Genomic DNA, 25,909 nt, shown 5'->3' on the forward strand with positions numbered 1-25,909 from the left:
TTTCATTCAATTAAATAAATCCCAGTGATCTGTCAAAATTGTTATTTGATTTCAGACAAATTTTATAGAATAGGTTGAACGGTGGGCCTCCCGAGTGGCGCCGTGGTCTACGGCACTGCATCGCAGTGCTTGAGGTGGTGTCACTACAGACCCGGGTGTGTCGCGGCCGGCCGCGATCGGGAGACCCATGAGCTTGGCGGTCCGGGCGCGTGCACGCTGACTTCGGGTCGCCAATTGTAAGGTGTTCCCTATGACACATCGGTGCGGCTAGCTTCTGGGTTAAGCGATCAGCGTGTCAAGAAGCAGTGCGGCTTGGCTGGGTTATGTTTCGGAGGCATGCATGGCACTCGACCTTCGCCTCTCCCGAGTCCGTACGAGAGTTGCAGCGATGGGACAAGACTGTAACTACCAATTGGGGAGAAAAAGGGGTAAAAAGTACAAAAATAACGACCCAAAGTGACATTTTGGACCACACCAATCAGAAAAAGCACTTCAGATGAACAGCAGTGCCGTCCCACTTTTTACAGTGTGCAGCACAGGAGGTTGGCGGCACCTTATTTTGGGAGTTCGAGCTCATAGTAATGGCGTGGGGCGGAATTAGTGGAATGGTATCAAATACGCCAAACACCTTCCATGTGTTTGATAACATTCCACTCGCTCCATTCCAGCCATTATTATGAGCTGTTCTCTCCTCAGCATCCTCCACTGGTCTACATTGATGTTTATTATGTAAACTAGCGATGACAACCTGAACAACTCATTTGGGACGGCCTCAATGTTTAAGTCCGTCACAGTTAAAATCACTGTTAGAATCCGATGACAAGGAGTTAAATGAACATTGTTAGGTACAAAAGCTTACTTATGTTTGATATTTGAGAGAAACTAAAGTCCATTGTGCACAGTTCTGCCAGTAAATGGTTAAATGGTTCAGTGAACCAAGTGGAAGAGATCTCTTTTATACCATCATAATCTCCTTTACTAATCTGCTTCTCTTCGGTTGCATTCTTACAATTCAATCTAAACCTGCAGTATGTAGACAGTGTATTGCCTGTACATCTGATGAAGACTTTTAATTGACCATGCATCAAGTCCAGCTGGTAGGCATAGTCACACTAAAGGTGATGTTCAGTATTGCACAGTTGCCCCTATCACATCCATTCTATTTGATTTCGCTAGCTGTGGCCAAGTCAGTGTAAGTTTGTAGTGGCTTTTTAAAGAAAACCGAACCATGGATTACAGATTCTCCTGGCCCATAGACGGCATTCACTATTAGGAACCATCTAACATTAAGTTGGAAAATACTCCATTTCCCCTTTAAATCAATTATTATTCAAGCATATCCAATTATGGAAAAATTGCTTCACTAATCTTAAATGCTACTGTATAATACAACAACATCATCCTCAATCCAAGACCATTTTGGTTTAAATCTGGTTATATGTGCTATCCCTGCTGGTTACTGGACTTGAGTGTGGTAAAACCTGCCATGTTTTATCTATCATGGAGGATAACTCTGAAGCATTCTCTACTAATAAGCATGTCTGATATATACCCCAGTCCCTGCCAACACACACCCTTTTCACAATGCTGCTGCTGCTACTATTAGCACACACATACACAACGCTCCAGCAACATTGTGAAAATGTCCAATCCCTCATTTGAATATGCTGCTTGTTTAAACCCTCTCATCAGCGACAACAAACACCTGCTCATATAAATTCCTCTAGTGATAGAATGCGAAAACTGGATCAGAGTTAATAACGTTCAGATAAGGATCCTACAACACCGTAGAACCACTGAGATGGGGAGCAAAGATGTCCATCAGATCTCCCCCGTGTGTCTCTCTGTCCCATAACCACCCATACTGTGTCCTCCTCCTCCCTCTGTTCCTCTCCAGTGGTCCTGGCTGTCTCAACCATAGAAATAGAATTACTAGAACGGGAATCCCCTTTCAAGTCAATGTTCCACGATGGTTGGACCGGCGGCCATATTGTGTGTAATTCTGTTTCTATGGTCTCAACATACTGTTCAACATATACAGTAAAGGTGTTCTCTGTATTGATACTGCTTTAACATGTAACATTTAACATGTAACATGTCTGTTCTTAGCCTGGTCCAGGAACAGTTTGTGCTGTCTCGCCAACTCCCTTGGTCATTGTCTGTTTGGAATGACATTGACCATATAGGAGTTTACGAGAGAGCACAAACAGATCTGGCACCAGGCTAGTCTGTTCTACCCTGATCCTGCAGTTTCCACTCTCCTCTGGCTAATGGAGCTACATGCTAATGCTATCTTCCCCGGGTCTCCCCCCTCCCCCTCCCACCTCGTTTCCCCCGTCTCCCCCCTTCACCACTTTCCTTTGCAATGTAGCAAGCAGAGCAGCTGTTCAGTCAGATGAACAACCCTGTAAGTCCTTCTCCGCCCCGGAGCTCTCTGTGGTGGCACATATTGAAAGCATGAGGACACCTTCCACCCACCAAAATCCACCTTAAAATCCTGGAACGTGCTATCTAACTTATGGGGGATCATGTCATGGTCACATGGACCCAGTTACACTGTCACTGGTGTATCTTTCACATCATGTAGTATGCATGTTGACCTTTGCACTTAATGAGTATGATTTAGCTTTCCAACTACACTCATATTATGAGTTAGGCATTTAATATTAATGTAAAAAAATATATGTTTTTTTTGGATATTCGCCTCTGTTCTTGGTGAGCTTGACATTAAAGTAGAACTGACAGCATTTTAGCAACATGAAATCGTATTAAAATCAGTTCAAATACACCCCCAGGAAGAATATGACACGTTTAAAAACATTTTCTGACAAGCAAGCACTTAGATATGGTCATTTTCAAATTTTCATGAAATCTTGGAATGTTTGGGAATTACATACAGTTAAAGTTGGAAGTTTACATACACCTTAGCCAAATACATTTAAACTCAGTTTTTCACAATTCCTGTCAGTTAGGATCACCACTTTATTTTAAGAATGTGAAATGTCAGAATAATAGTAGAGAGAATGATTTATTTCAGCTTTTATTTCTTTCATCACATTCCCAGTGGGTCAGAAGTTTACATACACTCAATTAGTATTTGGTAGCAATGCCTTTAAATTGTTTAACTTGGGTCAAATGTTTTGGGTAGTCTTCCACAAGCTTCCCACAATAAGTTGAGTGAATTTTGGCCCATTCCTCCTGACAGAGCTGGTGTATCTGAGTTAGGTCAGGCCTCCTTGCTTGCACACGCTTTTTCAGTTCCGCCCACACATTTTCTATGGGATTGAGGTCAGGGCTTTGTGATGGCCACTCCAATACCTTGACTTTGTTGTCCTTAAGCCATTTTGCCACAACTTTAGAAGTCTGCTTGGGGTCATTGTCAATTTGGAAGACCCATTTGTGACCAAGCTTTAACTTTCTGACTGATGCCTTGAGATGTTGCTTCAATATATCCACATAATTGTCCTGCCTCATGATGCCATCTATTTTGTGAAGTGCACCAGTCCCTCCTGCAGCAAAGCACCCCCACAACATGATGCTGCCACCCCCGTGCTTCACGGTTGGGATGGTGTTCTTCGGCTTGCAAGCCTCCCCCTTTTTCCTCCAAACATAACGATGGTCATTATGGCCAAACAGTTCTATTTTTGTTTCATCAGACCAGAGGACATTTCTCCAAAAAGTACAATTTTTGTCCCCATGTGCAGTTGCAAACCGTAGTCTGGCTTTTTTATGGTGGTTTTGGAGCAGTGGCTTCTTCCTTGCTGAGCGACCTTTCAGGTTATGTCGATATAGCACTCGTTTTACTGTGGATAAAAATAATTTTGTACCTGTTTCCTTCAGCATCTTCACAAAGTCCTTTGCTGTTGTTCTGGGATTGATTTGCACTTTTTGCACCAAAGTACATTCATCTCTTTGAGACAGAACGAGTCTCCTTCCTGAGCAGTATGACGGCTGCGTGGTCCCATGGTGTTTATTCTTGCGTACTATTGTTTGTACAGATGATCGTGGTAACTTCGGGCGTTTGGAATTTGCTCACAAGGATGAACCAGACTTGTGGAGGTCTACAATTTTTTTTCTAAGGTCTTGGCTGATTTCTTTTGATTTTCGCATGATGTCAAGCAAAAAAGCACTGAGTTCGAAGGTAGGCCTTGAAATACATCCGCAGGTACACCTCCAATTGACTCAAGTTATGTAAATTAGCTTATCAGAAGCTTCTAAAGCCATGACATCATTTTATGGAATTTTCCAAGCTGTTTAAAGGCACAGTCAACTTAGTGTATGTAAACTTCTGACCCACTGTAATTGTGATACTGTGAATTATAAGTGAAATAATGTGTCTGTAAACAATTGTTGGAAAAATTACTTGTGTCATGCACGAAGTAGATGTCCTAACCGACTTGCCAAAACTATAGTTTGTTAACAAGAAATTTGAGGAGTGGTTGAAAAATGAATTTTAATGACTCAAACCTAAGTATATGTAAACTTCCGACTTTAACTGTATACTAAGGCATTTGTGAAAATTCTATAGTAACATAGAGTGGGGATTTGGACAATTAACAGAGACAGCAGTAAATAAAACCGAATAAAAGCATCTGTCTCGTCCAGGACCGGATTCTACGCAGATCAGAGCACCATGGCCAATCAGAGCTACAGTAGGCCTTTGTGCAAACAGGCCTACCATCATTCACTTTGATCTGGACTGTGTGTTTACATGCAGTTGCAACAGTGCAACTTTAGATCATTAAAACGCATTCGCCAAAAGACACAAAATACACCTGAATGGATTTCTGTAAATGCGTCAATACCACGGGAGTCAAGCAAATCAAATCAAATTAAATTGTATTAGTCACATGCGCCGAATACAACAGGTGTAGTAGACCTTACAGTGAAATGCTTACTTAAGAGCCCCTAACCAACAGTGCAGTTTCAAAAAAGACGGAAAAGAATAAGAGATAAAAGTAACAAGTGATTAAAGAGCAGCAGTAAAAAGTAACAATATATACAGGGGTGTGCCGGTACAGAGTCAATGTGCGGGGGCACCGGTTATTTGAGGTAGTATGTACATGTAGGTAGAGTTATTAAAGTGACTATGCATAGATGACAACAGAGAGTGGCAGTGGTGTGGAGAGGGGAGGGGGGCAATGCAAATAGTTTGGGTAGCCATTTGACTAGATGTTCAGGAGTTTTATGGCTTGGAGGTAGAAGCTGTTTAGAAGCCTCTTGGACCTAGACTAGGCCTTCCGGCACCGCTTGCCGTGCAGTAGCAGAGAGAACAGTCTATGACTAGGGTAGCTGGAATCTTTGACAATTTTTAGGGCCTTCCTCTGACACCTCCCGGTGTAGAGGTCCCGGATGGCAGGAAGCTTGGCCCCAGTGATGTACTGGGCGGTTCACATTACCCTCGGTAGTGTCTTGCGGTAGAAGGCCGAGCAGTTGCCATACCAGGCAGTGATGCAACCAGTCAGGATGTTCTCGATGGTGCAGCTGTATAACCTTTTGAGGATCTGAGGACCCATGTCAAATCTTTTCAGTCTCCTGAGGGGGAATAGGTTTTGTCGTGTCCGCTTCATGACTGTCTTGGTGTGCTTGGACCATGTTAGTTTGTTGGTGATGTGGACACCAAGGAACTTGAAGCTCTCACAACCATTAAAAGGTAGTCTCTCTGTCCCTCAGTTAGGCGCATCAACAACAACAAGATCAACAACTAATGCTCGCCAGAGCAAGATGAGCTAAAATATAATGAAGTAGATAAACCCTCTCAAACTTTTTCAGCTAGTTGGCCGTCAAAATACCACTGAGAAATGATGGGGAATTATAGCCTACTCGTCCTTCTGCAGCTTGCCTGCCTGGCTAAAGTTGGCTAGCTTGCTAGCTATCTACTTCCAGACAGAAATGAGAGAACACCTCACTCTGACCATTTTACTCACCTCTAGCAGAGCTGGTTAGCTAGGCTGTTTACAATGTTATCTAGAGCATTCGTGACTACTTGTTTCGTCTGCGTTTACTGACACCAGTCATATTCAGTGTGTATTGCGTAAATTCATCAGTTATTCTCTGCTCTGGCACACTCATACGAGAGTGCTCTGAAATCGGAGTAGATAGCCAGAGTGAATGTGTGAATGCAAGAGATATGCAATCTGTATAACAGTCATTAGCTAGCTAACCAAATGACACCTGCATCTCTAGCTTTGTATAGCCACCGAAAAACGATATGAGGGGAGCAAGTCAGACCCTCTCCTCCAATGACATGACATCCTCCTAGCAGCTAGCTAGCTATCTAGCTAATGTTAGACTGCGTGTTTTTAGCTTGCTACATAAATAGATACGCTAACCTATTTACCAAGTTATGACTGACTTGTGATCAATTGCCTTTTGCTCGTTTGATTGTAATGACATTCCCAGCCTTAGTTTCATAAATTTTTTTCCAAAATAGAGTGATTGAAACTGAAACAGTGCATCCCGAATGGAGGCAGCAAACAATTTACCAGGCCAGCTGGGATTTAAAAACTAATAGCACATTTTTTGGACTACCAAGCTGTGTATTGGTGAATTATATGAATCATGCATTGAACAACAACTGTCTATTCTGCCAACAAGGCTTTAGTGTACGTCATTGGAATGTTGAGTCAAATAGAACCTATTTTTCAAAACCTCTTATAAAGTTGGTTTTGTAGCATAAATTGGGAATTAGATATTTTTTTTTACTGATATTATCATTGTCTGTTTGTTTCATATCTGTAAAGTAGTTAAAAAGCTGTCAGTTCCACTTTAAGCTTAGCATTTAACTTAGCATTTAGCTTACCATTTTTGCTTAGCTAAGCATTGCTAGATGTCTGTATGACTATACAGTTTGGGCTAGTTTCTTTTGTGTCTTGACAGTAGGCCTACTCTATTGTTGATGCTCGACCCTTGGTCTCTGTAAGACGTAATTGTTTTAAGACCAGTGCAATGGTGGTATAATGTGATTTTCTTACAAATAGTCCTAGCAACAAAAAATAAGAGAATTAGCTGAAAGTTATGGACAGTTTCTTTTTCTTCTATCGTGTTCTCACATCCGTCATCATGACTTATGATTAATAGTAAGATACCAAGATATCCATCAGCTCTGTACAACTCTGTTTAAACAAACTTGGATTTAATAACTAACCAATGTTAGTGTAGCAATAGGCCGTGCATACTGTGTGTTCCAAACAGCACCCTTTCCCTATACTGCACTACCGTTGACCAGGGCCTATAGGGTAGTACACTGTAGGGAATAGGGTCCCATTTGGGATTCACTCTCAATTCTCATGTCAGTTAGAGGTACGCGCCAAAACCCCACCCTCAGCTAAGAGCATTAGATTCCCCCAAACCATTAGTTCTGACCTTACTCCTCATGCTTGAAATATGTCACTTGCTGTCACTGCTGGATTGACCCGACTCTCTTCATGGGGAAAGCATTGCAAAGACTGTCTTCCCTGCCGCGTTGGACTTGCTTTGCATGCTGTGATTGGTCCTCCTGAGTATCGCATGCTTTGTTTTGTCGTCACTGTTTGGCTCGCTTCACTGTCTACACGTTGATAAGTGGTCAATTCAATAGAGGCGTAACGTTGCCCTTCTAACATTGGCAGTGGTTGAAGTGGCTTACTGTGGTGGCGTATGTTTGTCTGGATACAGTATGCTCTCTCGTTGCATTAGCTCTTGTGTTGGGTCTGTGGTGTGGCTCTGTGACTGTCAGCGTGGCCATATGATGTCTCAGAGGTGACGTCTACTTCTGATCTGTTTTGTGTGTTTAGAAGAGGACTCGAGCTGTTCAATTTGCACTGTATGATGGTCCTAGTTCAGTGACTTGGACACACCACAGGTGATACGGTGTGATTATCCGGAGGGATAAGAGAGGAGAGATGACAGTGATTATACCTAGTGATTATAACCAGGGCCTAAATACCCAAAGCATCCCAGAGTAGGAGCGCATATCTGTGATCAGTTTAACCTTTGAGATCATAAGGAATAAGATCGTATAGACAGGTGAGGAGCCTAGATCAGCACTCCTACTCTGAGATGCTTTGTGTATACAGGCCCTAGTCCGTCCTGTACACGCAGGGCCTGTTTCCCCCAACCCAGATTAAGCTGACTCCTGGACTAAAAGTAATTCACGCTAAATGTTGAATCTCCATTTGAAAGTGCTCTTTTGTCCAGGACTAGGCTTATTAATCTGTGTATGGGAAACAGTCTGCTTTGGCTACTAAAAAGTTATTGTCATGAGGTCAGCGAGTCTGTTAGGAGGCAAACTAATGACACTAATGACAGAATTGCGAATCTCAACTTTTCCATATCGCTTGTATTTCCTGTTAGCATTAGCATATAGTAACAGGCATAAGCAGCCTTCAGTTGTGATCACGGGACTGTTTAATGGAACAAATGACAGTCAGCCAGAGCTGATGAGCCAGTAGTGGTTCTGATGCCACCTGTTCGCGAGAGAGAGAGAGAGAGAGAGAGAGAGAGAGAGAGCGAAAGAAGAGAAGTGAGGAGAGGGAGAGGAGAGGAGAGGAGACGAGTAGTTCATATAAGAAACTGACTGACTGTGGAGTTTGCCTGTTCTGTGTTCTCTCCCTTTTCTGTGTGTGTGTGTGTGTGTGTGTGTGTGTGTGTGTGTGAGTTCATACTTGCGTCCATGTGTGTGCGTGTGTGCGTGTGTGTGTATGTGTCTGTTTCCCCACGTCTATGACCATGCAGAAGGCCCACGAGGTCCACGAGGTCCAACAGCAGCAGCAGATGGCGGGGCTGGGCTCCAGGGGGAACCCAGACTACGTGGAGCGGGAGCGGGAACAGCGGGTAAAGCTCCTGGAGAAGGAAGTGTCCTACTACAAGGAGGAGTCTGGCAAGGCCCAGGCGGAGGTGGAGAGGCTACTAACCATCCTCCGAGAGGTAGAGAGCGAGAAGAACGACAAGGACAAGAAGATCGCCGAGCTGGAGAGGTAATACCGTTGCTACGTTTTGTTTCTGTTCCTCTGTGTAGGTGAGCTTTCTATGTGCACGTGGTCTTGTGCAGTTGACGTAGTCGCTCATCCTGTTGCTGTTATTGTTGGTGGTGATGGTTTATTGGGTGTTACATCATCCTGTGAGTTTGTGACTGTACTATGCTGCTCTGGTGTCCATCCATGCCCTCCTATGTTTTGCCCTGCCTGGGTTCTGTACTGGCCAATGGTGGCAACCTGCGTCCTACTTATAGTTCATAGAGCATTAATGAACCAAACATTTCATCTTTAGACTTTGGATTGGCCATTTTAGTAAGAACCCAAGTGATCATGTAAAATACTGCAGAAAAGGGTCTGTTCTGACACTCAAGGTGGGTCAAACTGTAATTTATTGTCTCATGAACACCCCCTGGCGGTGATACGGTGCCATTATATTCCGTGTGCCAAACTCATGATGTGACTGTTGGATTAATTAACAGTGTTTTTGTTCTTCTTTACCGTCTTTTCCCAAATCTTCCTCTTTTAAATGTTCCTTGTTCACGCCAACCTTTCCTTTTTCCTCTCTCCGTGTCTCCATGTCTTCTTTCCTGCTGCCCTTCACTCCTGGCAATCCACCTCCTCTCCCTTAAACATTTTCTCCACCTTTCTTTCTTTCTTTCTTCCTCTTCTTACAACTATCTCTCCCTCTTTTATCTCTCTCTGTCTGTATCTACCCAACACTTTACCCTTCTCATCCTCCTCCTTCTACCCCTGGCCCAGCCCCCCTCACTCTGCCCCTGTTCCTCGCCCCGGCCTCGGCCCTGTCCCTCGCCACGGTCCCGGTGGCAGAGCCCCCCCTGACCCACTCCCCCCTGTGTCCTCCGCTGCCCCCGCTGCCCCCCAGCAGATAGGGGGAATGGTGTGGGATTTCCTGGGAAAGTGAGTGCTCTGCCCCTGGCACTTCAGCTCGGCTGCCCTCGTGGTTTACGTCTGCGTCTGCGACTGCACCTGCATCTGGTCTCACCTGTCCGTATGTCTGTCTGTCCGGGTCTGCCTGCTGTCAGTCTGTACGACTGAGAGATCCACAGATCTTTATACCAACGCTATGGGCTCTCTGCTGCTCTCATCTGTTCATTTCTTTGGTTTGATTTGGAAGCCCATCAGCTCATCCATGTTATGTAAAGATCACTGGATCTGTTTTGCAACTTTCATGGCAGAAGTTTTGCAAAATTCTGCATCTGTGTGTGTGTGTGTGTGTGTGTGTGTGTGTGTGTGTGTGTGTGTGTGTGTGTGTGTGTGTGTGAATGTGTGTGTGTGTGTGTGTGCGTGCATGCTTTGTGTGTGAGTGTGTGTTATGTTGCATGTGCATGTGTTTGTATCATTGTGTGCATGTCTTCAACCTGTTTCTCCACCCGTGTCTGTCTGCACACCCTTTATGATTCAGTAACTAAGGTGAGAATGGGAAATTGAAAAAAAGAAACGTTATACAGTGCCTCCTATAAATTATTCATACCCCTTGACTTATTCCAAATTGTGTTGGGTTACAGCTGGATTGTGAAACATTTGCCCATTATTCTTTTCAAAATTCTTCAAGCTCTGTCGAATTAGTTGTTGATTATTGCTAGACAGCCATTTTTATGTCTTGCCATAGATTTTTTTTAGCATATTTAAGTAAAAAATGTAAGTCGGTCACTCAGGAACATGCAATAACTTGTTGGTAAGCGACTCCAGTGTAGATGTGGCCTTGTGTTTAAAGGTTATTGTCCTGCTTTAAGGTGAATTCCTCTCCCAGTATCTGTTGGGAAGCGGACTGAACCAGGTTTTCCTCTAAGATTTTGCCTGTGCTTAGCTCCATCCCGTTTCTTTTTTATCCTGAAACACTTCCCAGTCCTTAACACTTACAAGCATACCCATAACATGATGAAGCCACCACTATGCTTGGAAATATGAAGAGTGGTACTCTGTAATGTATTGGATTTCCCCCAAACATAATACTCAGGACAAAAAGTGTATTGTTTTGCCACAGTTGTTGCATTATTACTTTAGAGCATTGTTGCAAATAGGATGCATGTTTGGGAATATTTGTATTTTGTACAGGCTTCTTTCTTGCCGTCCCCATTCCTCTCCAGCAACTGAGTTAGGAAGGACGCCTGTATCTTTGTAGTGACTGGGTGTATTGATACACCATCCAAAGTGTAGTTAATATCTTCACCATGCTCAAAGGGAAATTCAATGTTTACTTTTTTTCATATTGAATGCTCAAATATAAACAATTAGCTGGCGCACACCCAGAGAAAATGATTTTATGTAGAGGTGCTGACTAACGGCGAATAAACTATAAGCTATCAAAAATAAAGAGAGTCGCACACTCTATATATAAACTCCCAGTAATTTATTGAGTAAATCACCAATGTGTTCGGCATCACTGTGCCTTCTTCAAGACATTGGAAAACCTCCCTGGTCTTTGTGGTTGGATTTGTATTTGAAATGAAATGTTCGACTCAGGGACCTTACAGATAATTGTATGTAAGGGGTCCACAGATGAGGTTGTCATTCAAAAATCATGTTCAACACTATTATTGCACACAAAGTGAGTCCATGCAACTTATTGTGACTTATTGAGCACATTTGTACTCCTGAACTTATTTAGGCTTACCATAACAACGGGGTTAATTCATTTGTGAAAATGTTGAAAAGCATAATTCCACTTTGACATGATGTTGTGTTTAGGCCAATGACAAGAACACGCCATTTAACCCATTTTAAATTCAGGCTGTAACACAACACAATTTGAAAAAGTAGAGGGGTGTGAATACTTTCTGACGGCACTGTGTATGACTAAACTAACTATATCACAAACGAATCAATCATCTGTAGTTGTACTGTATGAATGAACAGAAACATACAGTATATTGTACTAATAATGAACTTGTCCATATGTTCAAAAACACATTTAACAAATACAATTGTACATATACAAGCCATAATGATATCATATACTGTATATGTCTTATATATGTCCGTTTTGGCATATACAACATGTGTATTCCTTTTCAATTATACATGCCCTGTTCACATCCTTTAACATGAGTTCTCTCATTACAACAGAATACCATTATAGGATCTGTACTGTAGAAAATGCACATATTGTACATGTACCTTACACACACACACACACACACACACACACACACACACACACACACACACACACACACACACACACACACACACACACACACACACACACACACCATTTTATGTGTTATTTTGTGTGTTGGCTGTTTGGTGTAGCTTGTGTACAGCAGGAAGGTCTTTGGAGTTGTGTCCTTCTCCTGCCATGAGCACGCTGCTTCCCCTGCTCATTCCAACTCCCCATCTGCCCGCTTGCCCCCTCATCCTCCCCCACAACCAGTCTCACAATTTATACTTCAATACCTCCACCCTACTACTCACAGTGAAACCCATCCTCTCTAAACTGACTTCTCCCCTGCTCTCCCTTGGTCTCCCTGCCCACTCCCCTGCCCTGCCCTGCCCGGCCCTGCCCTGCCCTCTCCCCTGCCCTGCCCACTCCCCTGCCCGGTCCTGCCCTGCCCTCTCCCCTGCCCGGTCCTGCCCTGCCCTCTCCCCTGCCCACTCCCCTGCCCAGCTTGCTGTGCCAGATGTAAAGGCTAGCTCTCAGCCTAGTAGCCTGGCCTGCATGACTAGAGCTGCAGTGCTCCAGGTCAACTGTGCCTTGCTCAATGAGTGAGCTGCTTTAGTAGGTAGGGTCTGTATATCCTCTATTGAACCCACACAGAGCCTGGTTTGTTTTGGTCCAGAGGGGTGTCAGTCAGTTGTTTGGACCCCTCTGTCTGTCTGGCTGCCATGGCTCCCTTGACTGGTTTCCTTGCTGCCTTGCCCACTTGGGCTCCTCTCCGCCTTGCTGTCTAGCTATACCAGCTCTTTTGTCCCCCTCCCTCCTCCTAGCCTACCCCCGCTCGCTCCCCCTCTCTCTAGCCCGGCTGGTGTCCTGACTGCATGCCCGGCCCACACTCACAGGCTGTGCAGCCAACAACTAATACACAGGCAGGGTTCTAACCTGGCTGTCAGAGGAGAAGATGTATCCTGTGCATCCTTCATTAGCTTTGTCTGTCAGGCTGCTGTGTCCTTCAGTGACTGACTCTCATTGGTGCTTCTGATGATGATGATCTCCCCTGTCTGTCTCTGAATAGACTCTGTTGTCGGGTCCTCTGTTGTCATTCTTCTTTTCTGTTATGATTCTAACGTTTCTATGGTTTCTTTTACTCTTCTCCTCCTCTTTTCCTCCTGTCTCCTGTGTGCGCTGCTGCTTCCTCTTGTCGTACCATCCCTCCTTCCTCCTCTTCCTCCTCCTCTTCTTCCTCTCCTCCACCTGCAGCCTAGCACCCAGGTAAGTAGCGAACCCCTTTTGGCATGCCCCCCCCACCAACACCCTACACCTCCATTCCTACACCTGAGAGGTGCAACTACCCCCCTCCAATCTAACTCTTGCTGCCTAAACCTGTGAGTCATTTCTGAACATATTAACATGGACTTGTCTATGTCTCATCTGTGTCTCATTTTTGTCTCCTGTACTATGTTTCCTGTATGTCTCCAGAATGTTTTTCATTGTTTTTATATCAAAATGTCAGTGTAATTGACAGTACCTGTATGTCTAACCTGAGTTTCCTGTGGTATGTTGTGTCCATCTCTACGTGTTTCTAATGAGTCTCACAGTCACCTTGTATTTAACATTCATACGTGTGTTATGCTGTTGGAGTTCTGTATGTCTTGTTCAAGTGTTATACTGTATTTACAGACAACGTGCAGTAGACAAAGTATTAGTAATGCCTCAAAAGTTGTTTCCCCAACACAAAGGGAAATGATCAGGAACGATTGGTATCAGTTGTCCTGGTAGTGGTGCAGTATAAAGATGGGTAGTATGACCGTAGAGGGTTGAACTCTGACCTCCTCTGTGGTACTCCATCCAGGCAGGCCAAGGAGCAAGTTACTAAGAAGGGGGGTCCCAACCTCAAACTAGGCCCCCAAGGGGACAAGAAGCCTGGTCAGATAGTGGGGGATCCTCGAAAGGACAACACCATGGACTCAGGACAGCATGTAAAGGTGTGCTTATATATGTATAGTATGTGTGTGTGAGACAGAAAGAGAACGATTTCTCATCATAGTTTAACATGGTAGTGCATGTAGAGGAGCGAAAGAACGTGAGGGGATATAGAGAGAGGAGAAAGAGAGACAGACAGAGAGAGACAGAGAGAGCGAGAGAGACAGAGAGAGAGACACAGAGAGAGAGAGTAATCACATCCTCTGTTTGTGTATCAGCTGGAGGAGATGATGAACACCCTGGAGAGGACCAGACAGGAGCTGGACGCCACCAAGCAGCGCCTCTCGTCTACCCAGCAGTCCCTGCAGGAGAGAGACGGTCACCTGACAAACATGAGGCAGGAGCGCAGAAAACAGTTGGAGGAGATCCTGGAAATGAAGTATGCCACAGGAAATCATATTGTACATTAGCAGAGCAATGAAAACTATTGATATTCTTGATATTCGTGTTATATTCATTTAGAGTTTTCAAGAGGGGCTAGGGTCAAATCATTCATGTAGTACAATAATATAAAGCAGAACTTGCTTGGCCTTGTGAATGCTTTAAAGCCATCTCATGATCAATCTTTGGATGTGGAAAGAGGCATGTCTTGCCTCTCTCTCCCTTCCCCTCTCTCTGTATCTCTTGCTATCCCTCTCTCTCTCGCTCTCTCTCACTCTCTCACTCTTCCTCTCTCTCCTCAGGCAACAGGCCCTGTTGGCAGCTATCAGTGAGAAGGACGCTAACATTGCTCTGCTAGAGCTGTCTGCCTCTGGGAAGAAGAAGACCCAGGAAGAGGTTTTGGCTCTGAAGAGGGAGAAGGACAGACTGATGCACCAACTCAAACAGCAGGTCAGGACTGGTGACAAAACGCAGGTGGACCTTGTATTCAACCTTTATTCAGGGTTGATGTCAATTCCATTTCAATTAAGTCAATTCAGTAAGCAAAATTAAAATTCCAATTCCCTTTCTTTCTCATGAAATAGTATTTTAAATTTGAATTAGAATTTCAGTTATCTTCCTGAATTGACTGAATTTAAATGGACTTGACCCCAACCCTGCTTTTGTGTATACAGGAGATCCAACATGTATATCTTGCAGGAAGGACTTGCTCACGATAGCAGCAGTGGTCCGTTTTAAACTTTATTTCAAATACTTAGTTGCTACTCTCTCTCTTCTAACTAGATACATTCCTTGTCATTAGGTTCTCATAGTGACTAAGTCAGTGCTTGGTCTCTCGTGTTAAATTGTAGCACTGACATGTTTGTGTTTTGTTCCACAGACACAGAGCAGGATGAAGCTGATTGCTGACAACTATGAAGACGACCACTACCACCCCCATCCTCCTCACCACACCCAACCCCAGCAACCCCACCCGGGCCCCCAGGCTCAGCTCCCCCAGCCACAGTATCAGCACCCTCCTAACCCCCAGCAGCAACAACAGCCTCCATACCCCCATGCCCCACACTCCCAGCACCCCCAGCCCCCACCCCAACAACACCCGCACCCCCAGCAGCCTCAACAGCAGTACCCCCCTCATCCACAGCAGCATCCACAGGGGCATCCCCAACAGCCTCCGCCTCAGCACCAACAACACCAACCACGGCCCCAGCACCCGCAGCAAGCGCAGCACCCACACCCACAACAACAACACGCCCACCCAGGACAGCACCCCCATGGGCCTCCACCACAGCAGCAGCACCCCCACCTACAACAGCACCTCCAACAGCACCCACAACAGCATCCACAGCAGCACCCCCACGGCCCCCCTCTGCAAGCTCCCCACCCCCAGCACCCACATCCCCAGCAGCACCCCCACCACCCTCCACACGCTCCGCAACAGCACGGCGGACACCCCCGCCACCCGCCCCCACACCACCGCGGAGGACCAGGGCCTGCCAGAGGACCCCCCCATGCCGGCCATCGCCCCTCCCCCGACCAGGTTAGATGTCTCCCTCTGTTGTGTTTACAATCAGGGCCTGGAACCATCCTCTCTGTGTTGCATTGTGGGTCTAAATCTACATGGTGTCTCAAATGGCACTCTATACACTAGTGAAGTACTTTTGTGCACTATTTCCCTACACCACATGGTATATCAGCACGGTAGAGTTCAATGGTTATAGTTCATTCTTACTTATACAACAGGTGGGTCTAATCCTGAATGCATTCCAGCCAGTGTCTATTGCACAATTTACCACCGGCAAAATCTAGGACGTTAAAATGCGTATTTACTTTGTTCTTTCTGACTGCGCAATCCAATATTTCATCAGGAATTGAAATTATAAACTTTATCTCCACTATAAAAAGCATTATCTCACGTTTTTTTAAAACTAAAATGTAGTTTTCAATGGCTGAGATTTGTATAAACCTTACTCTTTCTCCAACTGTTCCATAGTAATGAACGTGTAGGGGTTGGGAGTCGGGACGAGAGAGAGAGGAAGGCAGTGTTTCTCAGCCAGTCAAAATCATGAATCAGCTGGCATCATTTTTATGGATATATCAAATCAAATCAAAGTTTATTTGTCACTTGCGCTGAATACAACAGGTGTAGACTTTATAGTGAAATGCTTACTTACAGGCTCTAACCAATAGTGCAAAAAGGGTATTAGGTGAACAATAGGTAGGTAATGAAATAAAACAACAGTAAAAAGACAGGCTATAAAAGTAGCGAGGCTACATACAGACACTGGTTAGTCGGGCTGATTGAGGTAGTATGTACATGTAGATATGGTTAAAGTGACTATGCATATATGATGAACATAGAGTAGCAGTAGCGTAAAAGAGGGGTTGGCGGGTGGTGGGTGGGACACAATGCAGATAGCCCAGTTAGCCAATGTGCGGGAGCACTGGTTGGTCGGCCCAATTGAGGTAGCATGTACATGAATGTATAGTTAAAGTGACTATGCATATATGATAATGAGAGTATTAGCAGTGTAAAAAGAGGGGTTGGGGGGAGGCACACAATGCAAATAGTCCGGTTAGCCATTTGATTACCTGTTCAGGAGTCTTATTGCTTGGTGGTAAAAACTGCTGAGAAGCCTTTTTGTCCGAGACTTGGCACTCCGGTACTGCTTGCCATGTGATAGTAGAGAGAACAGTCTATGACTGGGGTGACTGGGGTCTTTGATAATTTTTAGGGCCTTCCTCTGACACCGCCTGGTGTAGAGGTCCTGGATGGCAGGCAGCTTAGCCCCAGTGATGTACTGGGCGGTACTTAGCCCCAGTGATGTACTACCCTCTGTAGTGCCTTGCAGTCAGAGGCCGAGCAATTGCCGTACCAGGTGGTGATGCAACCAGTCAGGATGCTCTCGATGTTGCAGCTGTGGAACCTTTTGAGGATCTCAGGACCCATGCCAAATCTTTTTAGTTTCCTGAGTGGGAATAGGCTTTCTTGTGCCCTCTTCACGACTGTCTTGGTGTGTTTGGACCATTCTAGTTTGTTGTTGATGTGGACACCAAGGAACTTGAAGCTCTCAACCTGCTCCACTACAGCCCTGTTGATGAGAATGGGGGAGTGCTCGGTCCTCCTTTTCCTGTAGTCCATAATAATCTCTTTAGTATTGGTTATGAGGGATAGGTTGTTATTCTGGCACCACCCGGCCAGGTCTCTGACTTCCTCCCTATAGGCTGTCTCGTTGCTGTCGGCGATCAGGCCTACCACTGTTAACTGCAAACTTAATAATGGTGTTGGAGTCATGCCTGGCAATGCAGTCGTGGGTGAACAGGGAGTACAGGAGAGGACAGAGCATGCAACACTGGGGAGCTCCATTGTTGAGGATCAGCGTGGCAGATGTGTTGCTACCTACCCTCACCACCTGGGGGCGGCCCGTCAGGAAGTCCAGGATCCAGTTGCAGAGGGAGGTGTTTAGTCCCAGGATCCTTAGCTTAGTGATGAGCTTTGAGGACACTATGGTGTTGAATGCTGAGCTGTAGTCAATGAATAGCATTCTCACATAAGTGTTCCTTTTGTCCAGGTGGGTAAGAGCAGGGTCGAGTGTAATAGAGATTGCATCATCTTTGGATCTGTTTGGGCGATATGCAAATTGGAGTGGGTCTAGGGTTTCTGAGATAATGGTGTTGTGAGCCATTAACAACCTTTCAAAGCATTTCATGGCTACGGACGTGAGTGCTACGGGTCTGTAGTCATTTAGGCAGGTTGCCTTTGTGTTCTTGGGCACAGGGACTATGGTGGTCTGCTTGAAACATGTTGGTATTACAGACTTAATCAGGGACATGTTGAAGATGTCAGTGAAGACACCTGCCAGTTGATCAGCACATGCCCGGAGCACACGTCCTGTTAATCCGTCTGGCCCCGCAGCCGTGTGTATGTTGACCTATTTAAAGGTCTTGCTCACGTCGGCTACGGAGAGCGTGATCACACAGTCGTCCGGAACAGCTGATGCTCTCATGCATGCCTCAGTGTTGCTTGCCTTGAAGTAAGCATAGAAGTGATTTAGCTCATCTGCTAGGCTTGTGTCACTGGGCAGCTCGCTTGTGTCACTGGGCAGCTCGCGGCTGTGCTTCCCTTTGTAGTCTGTAATAGTTTGCAAGCCCTGCCACATAAGACGAGCGTCGGAGCCGGTGTAGTATGATTCAATCTTAGCCCTGTATTGACGCTTTGCCTGTTTGATGGTTCGTCGCAGGGCATAGCAGGATTTCTTGTAAGCTTCTGGGTTAGAGTCCCGCACCTTGAAAGCGGCAGCTCTACCCTTTAGCTCAGCGCGAATGTTGCCTGTAATCCATGGCTTCTGGTTGGGGTATGTTCTGTCACTGTGGGGACGTCCTCAATGCACTTATTGTTAAAGCCAGTGACTGATGTGGGGTACTCCTCAATGCCATCGGAAGAATCCCGGAACATGTTCCAGTCGGTGATAGCAAAACAGTCCTGTAGTTTAGCATCTGCTTCATCTGATCACTTTTTTATAGACCAATATATACAAAGAAATGTGAAATGAAAAAAAGGTAAAACGAAGTACAGCTAGTTTGCAGTCTTTCCAGCTTCAGTTTGAAGTTATTGTGTTAGCTGTGTTATTGGCTAACTCTTCAGAACAACAGTGTCCTAACGAGAGAGCATATTTTCTATGCTAGGCGAAATGGTGATTCATTAGCTCATTGTTATGGATGTATCCAAATAAATATCACCTTAAAACATCTTCAACAAATGCAGCAACTGTTGTTATTCTGTCTGCACTGTTGGATTTGACTATAAGTTAGCCGTAGTTGGCTAGCTAGCAATTAAGGGACAAGAACGTTACCAGCCAGTATGGCAATGGAACATTTAGAATGAAAGACTGGGTCACATCCATATATATAGAACAAAAAGACTGAATGACTTGGTCGTGTCTCTGGCAACCGAACCAATAGAACGAACGGCCAGCCGGCTGGGATAGCAACCTTAGATTTGTTTCGGGACTATATCTTGTGAAAGGCTGAAATAGTATGAATAAATTCATTAGAATTCAATTTTTTTATTAAAACATGTCAATCATTATTTGAATACGTTGGTAACATTGGTCTTGGGCCTAACAACACCACTGCCAATATATCCTTCAAACACCGGCTTCTCGGGCGTTAGCACTTAAATGTTATCCGTTTGAAAACATTATTGGCATTGTGGGATTTGATTTTCATGATACCAAGCATGGATTTATGGTTTGGTTAGCTAAACTAGCAAGGATGTTTGTTTGGTTATCAAGGCAACTACTGTATCTATCTAGTAAACTTGTTAACTACTTCATTTGAATGTTTCTAGTGGCAAATGTGTTACTGCATATCCTTGGACATCCTGCAATAATTTTCTGTTTAGACAGTTCTTATTCATGGTAATTCACCCTTACGAAAAATATATTGCAGTCAGAGAGCAGTATAACTGCAGTACACTACAGTATAACTGCAGTTAGTGTGCAGTATAACTGCAGTTAGAGTGCTGTATAAATGCAGTATGCTGCAAATACTCCGTCCAAAATAACATTTTTTTTACTGCAGTAATTTTGCAGTTTAACTGCATTTACAGCGCAGTATAACTGCTGTTCAACTGCAGTTATTCTGCAATTGCTGAGTCCAAAATACCACAGTCGACTGCAGTTACTGCGCTTTTACTGCAGTTTTAAACTTAAACTCATTTTTTTGTACAGGATCACTACGGAGCTATAGCCGGTGCGTCGAGGAACACACGTTCCACGTCATTCATTATTTTCCATAGAATGCATATCCCCTCGTTGACTAATACATAACCTTTGACTTATACTAACTTCTTTCTACTCTCTTTACTTCCTGCTGACCTTCCCTGCCGGCCATATAACACTGTCACCGATAGGATGACGAGGAGGGCATTTGGGCGTAATCGTGTCCATGACAACCAAAGCTCTGACGTTCGGAGGGGTGAGATGTTTTGAAACAGCTTCCTGCCTTTTCTGTGTTAGGAGTGTGCTGTGGTAAAAACATGTTTTGCTGACTGATAAGTAACTCTCCCTCCCTCCCCCTCTCGTTTGTAGATGATTCAGTTACTGTTGGAGGAGCACAGCCATTCCATGATGCTGAAATACATTGACTACCTACCAACCTTTTGTTACCACCATACAATCCACACTTCAATGGGGCCTTTATTTTTATTTTTTGATGAGGAGGAGGAGGAGGAGGAGGAAGAGGAGGGATGAAGCAGGTGGGAGGGCCAGATGAGGAGACTGATAGTTGAGGTACAACCCAGTTCTAGATTCAGACCAACTTAATGTGGAGAGTCCTCTTTCGGGTTGCAAAATTCCCAAGTTTTTGAGAAATGCTTATTCTTTCCTGATTCCAGGAATCTTCCATCCGGGATACATTTATAGATGTAGAATAAAGCACTGTGAGTTACTGGTTAGTGTTCAGTCGACGATCACTGTAAGTGGACAGTAACGACCGTAGTGCTGATTGTACTATTGTGTGTGTTTTTACAGGTGACTGAAGAGCCATCATGTGAAGAGGGGCAGCTGCAGCTCTTTGAGAGTGACTCTGGGGAGGAGGAGTCTTCCAGCAGACACATAGGTGTTGTGAAGTTAGACTGAGTTGGACAGACTGGGCCCCACTCAGACAGACAGATATCTGAGCTGTCTGGTCTCAGCTCTGTGGTTCTGCTCACACAGCCAAACTCACTCAACCACTCTGGTATAGTTGTCAAGATGCTCAGCTCACCTGTCTGTCACCTGACGTCCCTACAGAGCCCCACCCACTCTCATAAGACTAGCTGCACTCTTCACCCACTTGGCTAAGATCTAACGACTGGCTCTGCCCTGTTTACATGAGGTGCGTTCAGTTCAATTGAACATTTGCTACATTGCGGAACGGTTTGTACTGAACAAAACGTTTCCCCAAAACATTCTTGTACGTTCTTGAACAGACTTCTAGGTACGTTTCCTCCCGTTTGGGCGGGTGTGGCTTGAAGCAAAGAGTGACATATTTAAAGGGAAGTGGCCATGTTGACAGCAGTCATTCAGTACAGCACTGTTTCTGTTCAATGGAACGTTCCAGAACGTAAAAATGTACTGAACCCAGTCCTGGCTTGCTCCCCCGTTCTCACCAACCTGCATCTAATTGGTTCACTCTCCTGTCTCCGCCTGCTTTGCTTACCTGAGCTTTTCACCTGATTAGTTCCTCTGTATCAACAGTCCTTTCTCTGATTGGTTCACCTGACTGGCTCCACCCTGTTTACCTGATTTGCCCCACCCTGCTGACCCTGGCTGTGATTGGCTCCCTTGCCTGGCAGGCTCCACCCTACTGACAGTCAAACACAGCAGCTTCACAGTGCTTCTTTTACTATGTTGTGTTTTGTTGTTTTCTCTTTGTCAGAGATAGCCTGCTCTCTTTCCACATATTTAATGAAGTGCCGTACAGTTACAGCTTTAGTTCACATTTACATATGCGTTAACAGCTAACCTACTTCAGAGGAAGTTCCTTTGCTGTATGTCTAAAAGTGAAGTTGTGCTACTTATTTTTTATTTTTTTAATCTGTTGAGTCTGTTTCATTTGCAGTGCTAGACCATGGCTATGAGTGCTTTGTCCAAAGTGAATCAGAACAAGGAATAGCTCTTATCTGAACGAAACAGCCACTAGAGCTCTAATCTGACCAATGGGCAGCCACGGTCCTTGCCTCGACTACTGAAGGTTTCCCTGTGCCGTTAATGTGCAGTCTGGCATGGCCTTATGGGCAGGGCCCTGTCCTGGGGGTGTCGCAGGGACTTTGGGCTTAGGGCTGCCATCTGTGTATCTCTCCTGTTACCTCAGTTGGACCAGAAGCAGTCAGAACTCCAATCTATGCAGACGTCAGAACTAATAATGCCACTTTGAATCCAGTCATAAGTCAAGGGCACCAATCAAAAAGTGTTTAGATGTATTAAAGCAGCACGAGTACCAATCAGAATGGTCTATTCAGAACATACACCAATCAGATAACGTTGTTATAATGTGTTTCTCAGCGTGATATGCACCTATGCACCTCCTCCTCCCCTGTTGCAGGGATACTTCTAATGGTGCTTTAGATCACTGGTGCTCACACAACATGGTGTCCAACCAGAGAAACAGCTGAGAGACATGGCCATTGGACATTGTGCATCCATGTCATTCAATAGGGAGTTGATCCCAAAACCTGATGTGCTTATAAACTGTAGAAGACTGTGTTGTACATAGAATCAGCTGGAGAGACTCTGAGGAAATGGTGCAAGGAGGCTATAGATTTTATATGTTTGATGCCATCCATGGACACCCATGAGATTTCCTGCCATACCTTTACAGCCGTCTCTCCTGCTCATTGACTGCCTCCTTCCTCCTCCTCAACTTCTTCATCTCCCCTTTCTTCTTCTCTTTCAGCAGTCTGTGCTAACCCAAATCCAAACCTAGTGACTCGTTTTGTCCTTCTCAACAAGGTGGCCTGTGCCTCATTCATATATATATATATATATATATATATAGAGAGAGAGAGACAGAAAGGTCTATGTAGTGTGTCTATGTGTGGTCAGAATATTGTCAGTAACAAAACATATTGAGGATAAAAATACATGTTTTATTTAATTTTTCTAACTGTCCAAAGGATAGAGAAAACCCTTATTCAGTGTGTGAAGTGACGTATGTGACTTTCCTCTGTTTTGTACAAGAAAAACTCCTTAGCAGCAAGCAACATTCCCTGTCTGTGGTTCTCACGAAGGATAGTCTGGCCTAAGAAACCTTGAGACACAGCCCAATGCAAAGCAGTGAGAAAATGATTCCATTCTCATTTAGAAGAGCTAATGTTACATTCCTGTTGCAGTGTGAGAAATCTATTTTGAGACTCTCTCACACACACACACACACACACACACACACACACACACACACACACACACACACACACACACACACATACATACATACACACACACACACAATTGGGTTAGTGAGACCTTAGTCTTCTCACAGAGGGGAAGACATTCTATTTTTGCAGCTCACTAAAGTAGCAAAGAGACTATTTTCTGCAGCACAGCAGATAGAAACTTGCACTTGTGAGTGAGGACTATCACTACCTTTGTTAAAAAGGAGGTTTGGAGTGACTCTGTCGTTGCATATGCATTGTCCAGCGGTCTCTGTGTTTTGTTTGTTGTTGTCTTCATGCTGTTGTGTACCCAGATGTGGTGACATATGTGACAGTTGAGTGTGTAGAAAACCACACTTCTAGTGAGAAAACATCCAAGACTGTTACATCCCCCCACTCCCACCACCACCACCACCACCACCTGCCCCCCTCCGTCCTCCATGGTGCGTGTGTGTGTGTGTGTGTGTGTGTGTGTGTGTGTGTGTGTGTGTGTGTATGTGTGTGTGTGTGTGTGTGTGTGTGTGTGTGTTTCCCTCCTTGTGGCTGATATCGTAACTGTTGTAGAAAAGTGCCCCGTCCTCCATTGGGATCCAAACAGAAGTGATCCCTATACGATCGTCACCTCAACACAGAATACAGACAGGACAGTTGCCTCACAACTCCTCCTCCGATTGACTAACAATCACCAGTTCAGATTAAATCAAATTGAAGAAAAAAATAAAGGCGTTGTGTGGATGTTGTATTTGTGTTTTCAATGTCAGAGATTGGTACTAATGATCTGTAAAAGGAAAGGCAATCCAGATGAGCACACGGATGGAGGCGCGAATAACCTCTCACTTTACCATCATGGGGAACGGATTCAGAATCCTCAATTTTCAGGTAATTTACAACTGAATACTTGAAGTAGGGGGTTCTCCTACTATGAGAAGTGAATATCCAGCACTTGGTATATAGAACACGGTAGAACACGTGGAACACTTCATTGTGCTGATGCATGCAGATTTTTACGTAATGTGCCAACTGAGTGTGAAAGGTTGGGGAGAATCTCCTATCCTCTATGCAGAGTTAGATCTTGAGGTACAATCAAACTGTTAAGGTTTCATCAATGGCCTATCAGTTAACATACATCAGGGTTGTGTTCATTAGGGCACGCAATGTTTTAAAATGTTTAGCAACGGAAAATGAGAATGAGCCTTTCTCATCGGACAAGTCCCAAGTAATCCTTCCCTGTATCAGTGCATTTTTTTTCTGTTTGGTGCCTAATGAACACGACCCAGGAGTTGAAGGCCAACAGACATCACCAATAGTAATTGAAGGAGTAAAAGACCTGGTTCAGAGTATGAGAAGCCCAATACAGGAAAACAGATTAACTTTCTTTGTCATGTACAAGTTGCATTTGATTTATTGTATGATGTTGAAAATGCAAACCTTTGGATGAAACAAAACACTGTGACCAACGCCAGATTTTTCTTTTTTTACTGAACAATTGCGTTAATTTTTTGTATTTAAGTTTTTCTTGATTACATTTTTTTTATCAGTTTGGCTTATTGAATATGTCAGTTTGGGACTGTACTATTTGTAATAGTAAATGTTTTCTGCTGTACAGTAAAGATTTAGGAACAAGTTAAATGTGTGTCCAGCATGCTGAATGATTACTTGTGTGAACGTGGGCTTATTTCCCATGATGCTCCAGTTCTCATACATGAATTGCCTCTGCATCGTGACAGTGTGATGTTGTGTTTGAGAGTGGTGTGTGTCTCCTCACCTTCCGTGTCCCCCTAGTAGACAACCTGTGCAGTGTTATGACAGAGGCGGCATATTTTTGGGGTGTTACGCGTGTAAATCTGTGAGAAGTGTGTGTGTGTGTGTGCGCATGCATACGTGTGTATGTGTACTGTAGGTGTGTGTGCGCGCATGTGTAAGAGCTAAAGAAATAGTGAGAGAGAATCAAAACACTCTGTTGCAGGAAACCCCCTGAGAGAAAGAGAGAGAATGTTCTGTTCAGCATGGATACTGTGTTTTAAAACCTACTGTAGGAGGCTGTGTCCACTGCCCCAGACGTTTGCTATTGTATGTGCTGTATCAGAATATTACTAATGAGTGTTGGCCAGCTTGTTTATATTCATTCAATAAAGGTGACTTTCTTTCAGACGTGTATGAGGGCTGGTCTCTATGTATATAGTACTGTATGTCCGGTTATAAACTACACATGAAGAACTGAGAACACATGCATATTTTCACTATGTATCATGGCTATGATACCTCTCCTACGGTATTATAGCCACCTCTCGTCACCTAAGAAAACTAACCTGCTGGTTGGTTGACCATGCTGTACAAATGTGCATTCATGGTACTGTATATAAAACAATTAAATGATCAGCCTGTGGAATGTAAGTCATTGTGTACTGTGTGATTGAGGTGTTACTGCTAATGAACAATCTCCATTTTACTAATATACTGCATCTGTATAAAGGTAATTGGACAACAGAAGACACATAAAATATGTTTTTTTTCTCCCAGAATGAGTAAGATGCTCGTTTGACTTTTTGTCAC

The 25,909-nt window shown here is 44.4% G+C and overlaps 1 protein-coding gene across 2 annotated transcripts in view; it reads left to right on the forward strand.

Annotated features, from left to right (window-relative positions):
- Positions 1-25,572, forward strand: part of LOC139370803 (ERC protein 2-like) — a 70,336-nt gene extending 44,764 nt beyond the window's left edge. For both annotated transcript variants that reach the window (XM_071110577.1, XM_071110578.1), the window contains 9 exons: positions 8,716-8,957; positions 9,717-9,875; positions 13,928-14,060; positions 14,277-14,437; positions 14,742-14,889; positions 15,320-15,979; positions 20,354-20,418; positions 20,532-20,732; positions 20,973-25,572. In XM_071110577.1, coding sequence (XP_070966678.1) covers positions 8,716-8,957; positions 9,717-9,875; positions 13,928-14,060; positions 14,277-14,437; positions 14,742-14,889; positions 15,320-15,979; positions 20,354-20,380 — 1,530 coding nt within the window. In that variant the 3' untranslated portion in view covers positions 20,381-20,418; positions 20,532-20,732; positions 20,973-25,572. The remainder of the gene's footprint in view (positions 1-8,715; positions 8,958-9,716; positions 9,876-13,927; positions 14,061-14,276; positions 14,438-14,741; positions 14,890-15,319; positions 15,980-20,353; positions 20,419-20,531; positions 20,733-20,972) is intronic.
- Positions 25,573-25,909: the final 337 nt, after the last annotated feature.

Source organism: Oncorhynchus clarkii, chromosome 17 (assembly GCF_045791955.1).
Source record: "Oncorhynchus clarkii lewisi isolate Uvic-CL-2024 chromosome 17, UVic_Ocla_1.0, whole genome shotgun sequence".
Lineage (NCBI taxonomy): Eukaryota > Metazoa > Chordata > Actinopteri > Salmoniformes > Salmonidae > Oncorhynchus > Oncorhynchus clarkii.